This window comes from Mus pahari, chromosome 23 (genome assembly GCF_900095145.1).
Source record: "Mus pahari chromosome 23, PAHARI_EIJ_v1.1, whole genome shotgun sequence".
Taxonomy (NCBI): Eukaryota; Metazoa; Chordata; class Mammalia; order Rodentia; family Muridae; genus Mus; species Mus pahari.
The window spans coordinates 28,069,258-28,078,568 of NC_034612.1; the positions used below are offsets into that span (position 1 = coordinate 28,069,258).

General features: G+C 42.6%; 1 protein-coding gene across 2 annotated transcripts in view; it reads right to left on the reverse strand.

Moving 5' to 3' along the window:
• Window positions 1–1,848: 1,848 nt before the first annotated feature.
• The window catches only part of Gjc3 (gap junction protein gamma 3), a 64,908-nt gene continuing 57,445 nt past the window's right edge, over window positions 1,849–9,311 (reverse strand). For both annotated transcript variants that reach the window (XM_029533548.1, XM_021222483.2), the window contains exons 2-3: window positions 3,187–3,971; window positions 1,849–2,390 (exon numbers count right to left, since the gene is read on the reverse strand). In XM_029533548.1, coding sequence (XP_029389408.1) covers window positions 3,203–3,970 — 768 coding nt within the window. In that variant the 5' untranslated portion in view covers window position 3,971 and the 3' untranslated portion in view covers window positions 1,849–2,390; window positions 3,187–3,202. The remainder of the gene's footprint in view (window positions 2,391–3,186; window positions 3,972–9,311) is intronic.

Sequence of the window (9,311 nt, forward strand, 5' to 3'; positions counted from 1 at the left end):
TCTTTTCTTCTTCTTCTTTCTTCTTCTTCTTCTTCTTCTTCTTCTTCTTCTTCTTCTTCTTCTTCTTCTTCTTCTTCTTCTTCTTCTTCTTCTCTTCCTCCTCCTCCTCCTCCTTCTTCTTCTTTCTTCTTGTTCTTCTTCTTTTGAGACTGAACAATATTCCACCATGTACACATTTTCCCCAATCCATTTGGTGGACATTTACAATCTTAATTTTGTTTTTAGTGTAATCATCTGATAATGTAAAGTATATTTATTTACATTTGCGGGTTGGGCATTTGTGTTGGTTTGTCATTTTTAATTCAAAATTACTTTTGTTCTTTTCTCATGTTTTACATCCCAACTGCAGTTTCACCTTCCTCTTTTCCCACCAATCTCTCCCCAGCATCTTCCCACTCCCCCCAGTCTCACCCCCTCCACATCCCCTCAGAAAAGAGCAGTCCTCCCAGGGACATCAACCAAATACTGTAATACAGGCTACAATAAAATCAGGCACATACATCACATCAAGACAAATGCTTATCTTTGACTTTACTTTTGAGAGTTAGTTCTGCCAATCATGGGACTCTAGATTAACAGTAAATTTTTCCTTCTTACACTTCAAATATTTTGCTCATTTACATTGTTTCCAATAAGAAAGATAATGCTATTTTGTCTTTTTTTCCACTCCATAAGAGATCAGAGTCATAAACATAAGTTAAAAGTATAAAATTCTTAGATGGAAACACAAGTGTAAACTCATAGTTGTGTGTCAAACAATGGTCACTTAAATGTAGCACCAAATTCACAAAAGCCAAAAGAAAAACAAGTAATTAGAGTTCATCAAAATGTAAAGTTTTTGTACATCAAAAAATATTGCCAACTCCCTCTGGGTAGCCTTCCGAGTCATCAAAACTCATTCTCGTGTATGAATCTGATGAGTTCCAACAACCAGCCTCACAAGACACATGCATGGGTGAGACAGTGGTGTAGATGTTACAGGAGTAACCAACTGCACTCCACAGGAGAAAACCCATGCCTGGTACTACACATCTGGCAAGAACCCATCCTGTGGAGATCAAAAGTCCCAAAGGAAAGTTATTATTAGCTTGCTAAATTGACATAGTATCAAACTGTCTTCTAAATGATTCTCGAAACTCATAAATTAGGTCAGTTTTCAACACTGACCACAGACTTTTTCTTTTTACAGTGAAGAGTGGCCAATATACAGACTTACAATTTGTAAATGCAGAAACAGGTGTCTATATAATATTCAGTCTCAAATGAGACATCTATATCACATCCTTGCCCCCAAAGCTCAAAGGAACATCAGAGAAGATGAAGAAATGGGAAAGAAAAATGTAAAGATCTGGAAGATCTGCTATGAAACAACGTCTTATGAACACAGCAGGAAATTGCACTCATAAACTCACAGAAGCAGTGGTTGTCTGTACAAGCTCAAGACACTCAGCATTACAGGATGAATGAGTGAGGGACTACCCACAACTGAGGAACTGTTGGCAGTTGATCAATGCTGGCAGAGGAAGAATCCATCTTCTTCAGGTATGGCATCGAGTAGGTTGACCATGTTCCGGTAGATGGCTTCACACCAATGCACTTTTGAGTAACACTGATTTTTGTTCTCAGTGGGTTATAAAGAAAAAAAGAGGATGAGAAATTAGGATAGGGATATGTCAGGAGATCCAAGAGCAGTTATACAGGGATATGGGGTAAACATGACCAAAATACACTTTGTACATGTAGGAAATTATCAAAGAATAAATAATTTTAAAGAAATGCTACTCAGGAAGAAAATGAAGATGATCCATGGAATAGAAGAGAATGTTTTGAAATGAGTCACTTGATAAGTATCTAACAATTATATATAGTTTATACAAGGCAAAAATAAATAACCTAATTTAATTGGCAAAAAAACTTGGTCTTTTCTACAAAGATATACAAGTGATTAATAAGCATACTGTATGATTCCATCTCTATAAAATCCCAGAATAGGATAGATAATCCATTAAAACATAAAGTAGCCTGGTTTTTGCTTATGTTTAGTGGAGAGACAGGAGAGAAAAATTAGAAGTGAGACTTAATTGATGCAGGAGGTCTTGTTTTGTTTTCTGAGATATTATTGTTGTTGTTGTTGTTGTTGTTGTTGTTGTTGTTGTTGTTGTTGTTGTTGTGTGCATGTGTGTGTGTGCTCTGTCCATGGCATGTATATGAGCAACTTGTGGGAGCTGGTTTTCTCCCTTCTCCATGTGGGTTCTGGAGATCAATCTCAGATCATGAGGCTTGACTGCAAGCACCTTTACCCCCTGTATCTTCTCCCTGGCCACCTCACTGGATGTATTGAAGAGCAAGTCCCAGAGTTTTCTGCAGGCAATCCAGGCAACTTTACAACTCTGCAAAGTAGAAATTAAGCAGAAGCTGAGGACCTTACCAAATGAAAGGGCAGGCAATACACAGAGCAGTGTGCTTATCATGGTCTACTACAAGGAGTCATGCAACTGATAGGTATAGGTTTTGGGAAATGGTTTGGGGAAAGTAATCAAATACATCTGCCTCAGCCATGAGACTGAGTGCATGGTAGCTCTTGATTTTAATCTTAGAACTTGAGAGCCAGAGGCAGGTGGTTCGCCATGAGTTCAAAGCCAGTCTGATCTACTATAGCAAGTTCCAGGCCAGCCAGGGCTACCTGTTTCATATACATATATGAATGCCTTCTCCACCATGAGAGACTGTACCCTCAAACTGTGAACCAAAGTAAACATTTCATCCCTTAAAAAATACATCTGGGTTCTGGAGAGATGTCCCAGTGGTTAAGAGTGCAAAGAAACCAAAGTTTGCTTCCCAGTTCCCATATTGGACAGCTATCTGTAATTCCAGCTCCAAAAGATCTACCACCCTCTCTGGTCTCCACAGGCACCTGAATATTCTCTCTCTCTCTCTCTCTCTCTCTCTCTCTCTCTCTCTCTCTCTCTCTCACGCACTCACGCACGCACGCACACACACACACACACACACACACACACACATACACTTTAAAGTAAAAGTAGGATGCATCTGCTTAGAAACTAGTTATCTATACTTTGTAACATGGGCAGCTGCACACCCCAAAGGATGAGGGGTCTCCTCTGGATGGGGAATTGCCAACACAGATCAGAGGCAGGGACAGATAATTGGCAGTAGGGTCCTCACCTGTGTCTCAAAATAACTATTTTGCCTCCACCACTGACAATTCATCCGTTGTGTCCTTGGGTCTTACAGAGCTCTCTGAAGTTGGCAAGTTCTTTAAGAAGGAAAGTTTGTACTTGTACATCCTCCAAAACCTCCCTAAACCCAAAAGTGCAAGCTCCAAGAAAATAAATAAGAGACAGGCCCCGCTGATCCCAAACATGATGTTGAGGAAGATGGTCTTCTCAGAGGGGTGAGACTGGAAACAAGTTGTGCTGCCAATGCAAGGATCCTCACGACATATAAAAGTGCTGGACATCTTGAAGCCATATAGATTGTACTGAATGCCTAGAGCTGCTCCCTCAAGGACCAGCCGTACCCCAAGGTGTGCCACATAGGCCCAGAGAAGCTTCAGGCTTTTAGCCCCTGAGACATCCTTGCTATGATCCCCTTTGCTAATCCGGGTCTCTTGCTCCTTGTTTTCCTTTCCTGGTACCTCCCAGTATCCAATCACATGATACAGAGCGAAAGCCACATAAATGGCACTGGGTACAGCCATCAGAATGACTTGGAAGGCCCAGAAGCGCAACGGAGAGAGAGGGCGGAAGACATCATAGCAAATGGTCTTGCAGCCTGGCTGCCCTAAATGACATATGAATTCGTTCTCATCATCGCCAAAAACCCCAGATCCACTGGAAACCAAGATCAGGAGACGGAATCCCATGAGCATGGGAAGAAGGAAGCGCCCCACAGAGGTGGAGTGCTGGCTCTCCTGAGCCAATAGCTGTCTCAGGAACCTGCCGCACATCCTGTCACCAAGCAGAGAAGAATTATCAGTGCAGATGTCTCACTCCCTTTTAAAGGAGGCTTCAGTCTATCAAGTTCACTGCTAACCCATGGATCTGCAAAGCAAGCCTTTTTGCTCCTCTCCAAAGTTGATCAAACACCATTTAGCAATCTTTACTTGCCTACAATGTAATATCTGAGCTAATTACCTTTATAGACACAAAAGGTTTAGTTGGCAGACAGTTGTGTAGGTTTGAACTCCAAATAGCACAGCACGGATTTGGTGAAGGTCACTCATTAAATGAACATATCATGTCTTGGATGGCAATGAGAAAATTGGAGCAAAAAGCCTCAACCCAAGGAGACAGGAAGATGGACAGAATCCCACAAGCCCTTTCAAGAGGACATTTTCATAAATGGTGGGTTGGCTCAATCAACAAAGTGACACACAAGCATAAAAACCTAAGTTTAATCCTTAAAACCCATGTAAAAATGCTGTGTGGTGGTGCATGCTTGGAAACCCACTGCAGGGGAGGCAGGGACAGGAGGATCCTAGTCAATTGGAGAGCCTCCAACCAACATAAGATCCTGTCTCAAATACAAGGTGAGTGACTCCCAGAGAATGGCACATGACACTGAGATCCAGTTTATATTACTTATGGAAAAAGAGGAATGGAAGGAAGGAGAAAGGGAGGGACAGAGGGAGGGAGGGAGGGAGGGAAGGAGGGAGGGGGAAGGGAGGAGGGAGAGAGGGAGGGAATGAAAGAGAGAGAGAGAGAGAGAGAGAGAGAGAGAGAGAGAGAGAGAGAGACCGAGAGACCTCCCATTAGGCTTCACCTCTTATGTTTATTTTTAATGCATATGTGGGTGTGTCTTTCTGTGTGTATGGTGTGTGTGTGTGTGTGTGTGTGCCTGTTCATAGAGACCAGACAAGGGCATCAGATCCCTTTGAGCTGGAGTTACAAGTGGTTGTGAATCACCAAACATGGACATTGGGAACCAAACTCAGGCCCTCTAGAAAAGCAGCAAGCACTCAACCACAACACCATCTCTCTAGCCCCACACAAAAGCTCTTTCAGGTCCACAGGTCCACAATACATTCTAATGACACTACCCTAAAGGTCAAGTCTTTATGTATGGACTTCTATGAGGACACTCAGCAAAACCATAATTAATACCAAGTCTCTGGCTCTCCTTATTTACCATTTAAAGAAATGTAAGTGAATAATATGAATTTATATAGGTGTCCTAGTTTAATTTCTGGTGCTGAAAAAAAAAAAACCTTAAGGAAGAAAGGATTTATTCCAGCTTACAATTCCAGGATATAGTCCATCATAGCAGGAAAGTAAAGGTAGCAGGAACTTAAAACATCTGGTCATATTATACCCATACCCAAAAGCAGAGAGAAAGGAATGTGTGGTGGTTTAAATATGCTTGGCCCATAGGAAGTGGTACTGTTAAAAGGTGTGGCCTTGTTGGAGGGAGTGTGCCACTGTGGAGGGTGGGCTTTGAAGCTCCACCCAGTGCAGAAAAGTCAGTCTTCTAGCCGCCTTCTGATCAAGATGCCAGAACTCTCAGCCCTTTTCCCAGTATCATGTCTGCCTGGATGGTGCTATGCTTCCTGCCATGATGACAATGGACTTAGCCTCTGAAACTCTAAGTCAGCCCAAATCAAATGTTGTCCCTTATAAAAGTTGCCTTCATCATGGTGTCTCTTCACAACAAAGGAGATCCTCACTAAGATAGAAGGTATGCATGCTTACGATCAGCTTGCTTTCTCTATGCTTGTACAGTCCAGAAACCCAGAGAATGGTACCACCCACTTTCATGCCAAGTCTTTCCAAATCAATTAAAGCAATGAGAACAAATTGCCTCCCACACACAGAGACATGCTCACTGACCAACCTGATCTAGATAATCCCTCACTGAGACTCCCTTCCCAAGTGACTCTAGTTTGTGTCAAGTTAACACTTAAAGTCACCACTACAGGGAACTGGAAAGATGGCTCAGTGGTTAAGAGTACTTGTGCTGGGCAGTGGTGGCGCACAACTTTAATCCCAGCACTTGGGAGGCAAAGGCAGGCGGATTTCTGAGTTCTGGGCCAGCCTGGTGAGTTCCAGGACAGCCAGGGCTACACAGAGAAACCCTGTCTCAGAAAACCAAAACCAAAACCAAAAAAAAAGCACTTGTTGCTCTTGTAGAGGACCTGGATCAATTCTCAACACCCACAACGGTGACTCTCAACCATCTGTAACTACAGTTCCAGCAGATCCATTGACCTTTTCTGGCCTCTGTGGTGGTATGCCTGGGGTACACATATATACATGCATGCAAGTTTATATTCATGCATAAAATAAAATAAATCTTTAAAAAATAAAAATAAAACGGTGGGCCAGGCGTGGTGGCACTCGCCTTTAATCCCAGCACTTGGATCTCCCTCATGGTGAGGAGTAACCATTTTCAAGGACAAATTTCAGAAATTTCCCAGTTGTCTCACCATAATACCAAGCATGCTCTCTTTATCTCTGCCCTAATAGGTACCTTCTTCAATGCCCAGCAGCTGCTCCCAACCATTGCCTTTTATTCAAAAGATTTACACATCTTCCTTTCTCACTCCCAAATGATCGTGTGCTATGATCTAACTGTTGGTGTCTTCCCCAAAGTCAGAGACTGGGGCCTGGTGATGAGTTAAGGATGTGACTCAGCAGTATAATACTTAACTAGAATTCCCCAGTGGGGATTGGTACCTGCCCAGCATACAGGTCCTAGATTCAACCCCAGAACTAAGAGGGGAGAGAGAGAGGGAGAGAGAGAGAGAGAGAGAGAGAGAGAGAGAGAGAGAGAGAGAGAGAGAGAGAGAGAGGAGAGAAGGAAGGCCTTTAAGTCATGAATGGGTTATAAAAAGAAATTTGTGGGAGCCCTTCAGCCCCTTCCATCAGCTGAAGACACAGAGACATCACCATCCGTGAAGAAAAGGCCTAATCCAGACACTTTGTCTACTAGTGCCTATATCATGGACTATATCAAGTTCTGCAGACAGTTCTTTATGTCTGTTTTTCCTTTTTTGAGAATTTTATAGATGAGCACTGTATTTATATCACTTTCCCCCACTCCTCCCTACTTTACCCATGTCCCTCAACTCCCTTTCTAAGTCATGGCCTCTTTCTTATTCCTTGTTATTGTTACATCTATACATATACACACATAACCTGTTAAGTCCCTGGATTATTACTTGTATGTCTATATGTTTAGAGATGGCCACTTGGGACTGGATAACCTGTAGGGTGTCTGTCCCTTGAGAAGACTAATCCTCTCTTTTAGAAGCCTTTAATTTGCCTGTAACTATCTAGGAATGGGGCCTTGTGAGGTTTCCCCCTTGTACAGTAGCTTGTAACCTGGTGTCATTTTTCAGACTTTGTTTTGGCAACCGTATTGTTGAGCTTACACAGGTGCTTAGACATCCTAGCCCTCTGGCTCTCATAATCTTTCTGCTCTGGTCTTGTGAGGTGTTCCCTGAGCCTTAGGTGTAGGACTTGTATTGTATATATATCAAATGGGGTTGAGCATTCTACAGTCAGTGGTTCTCTACATTTTGACCAGCTGGAGCTTTCTATAATATCTCCATCTGCTGCAAAAAGAAGCTTCTTTGATAAAAGGTAAGAACTGTACTTAGTTGTAGACATCAGGGTAAGTATTTAGAATGAAGTTAGACTGAAGAGAACCAACAGTTACCACTTCCCTAAGCCAGTGTCATTACTAACTACAACTGTCTCCATCAGTGCCTCTGGTGTGTGTGTGTGTGTGTGTGTGTGTGTGTGTGTGTGTGTGTGTGTTATGTGGAAGGTTCATGCTCCTGCCATGGCATAAATGCAGAGGTAGAAAACTCTGTGTATAAATCCTAAGGCAGAGTTTCTTGCTTGCCACTGTGGATACCAGGCTAACTAGCTTATGAGCTTCCAGGGACTCTCCAGTCTCTACCTACTCTCTCACCACAGTACTGCTGGGATTACAGATATGCACTACCAAAACCCAGCTTTGATGTGAGTTGGGGAGATTCTAATTCAGGCCTCATTCTCACACAACAAGCACTTAACTCATTGAGTCATCTTCCCAGCCCAAGAATCTGAACCTTTCTGAGTGCTAACACAATAGAGCAAGTAGAAAGTTCTCTTATGACTTCCTGTGACAGGTTGCAATCCAACCAACTCACTGAAACAACCAAAAAATGGATGGAACAGAAAATTATCATACTAAACAAAGTAACCAGGACCCAAAAAGACATATACTGCATGTTGTCTCTCAAAGGCAGGTCCCACATTTTAATTTTTACATATGTGTACATATGTGTGGATATAGGACATTAAAGTAGACATGGGATATATCTAAAATCCAGAAAGTACAGGAGGGAGAGGTCTTAAGAAATAAGGAAGCTAGGCAGTAGTGGCACACGCCTTTAATCCCAGCACTTGGGAGGCAGAGGCAGGTGGATTTCTGAGTTCAAGGCCAGCCTGGTCTACAGAGTGAGCTCAAGGACAGCTGGGGCTACACAGAGAAACCCTGTCTCAAAAGAAACAAAAACAAAAACAAAAAAGAAAGAAGGAAGGAAGGAGGGAGGGAGGGAAGGAAGGAAGGAAGGAAGGAAGGAAGGAAGGAAGGAAGGAAGGAAGGAGGGAGGGAGGGAGGGAGGGAGGGAAGGAAGGAAGGAAGGAAGACAGAATAGATGTGATACATAAGAAGAAAGGAGGCTGAAGAGAACCTAGAAAAAAGGGCATGAGAGAAAATGAGGAGAGAAATAACAAATCAAAGTATTCATGAAAATGCCATAATGAAATACATTGCTCTGTAGGCTTATTTTCAAAATTCAAATAGACAGAGGCTGTAGCTCAGTTGATAGAATACTTGCCTCACATGTTCAAGTTCCTGGGTTTTATCCACAGTACTGCATAAACCAGGTATGGTGATACACACCTGTAATTCTAGCACTAGAGAGATGGAGGCAGGAAGATCACCCTCAAGGTCATCCTCAGTAAGTTTAGAGCTAGATGGGCATACATGAGACTGTGCCTCAATAAATGAATGGGTGGATGCTTGGATGGATGCTTCAGTGGATGGATGAATGGATGGATGAGAGAGAGAGAGAGAGAGAGAGAGAGAGAGAGAGAGAGAGAGAGAGAGAGAGGCAGATAGACAGACAGACAGACAGACAGACAGACAGACAGACAGACAGACAGACAGACAGACAGATAGATAGATAGATAGATAGATAGATAGATAGATAGATAGATAACTCTCCATGGCTGCTATGAGCCCTGGAAAGGTGATTCTAGATGCAATAAAAAACAAACCAAGGAAACCAGGAGAAA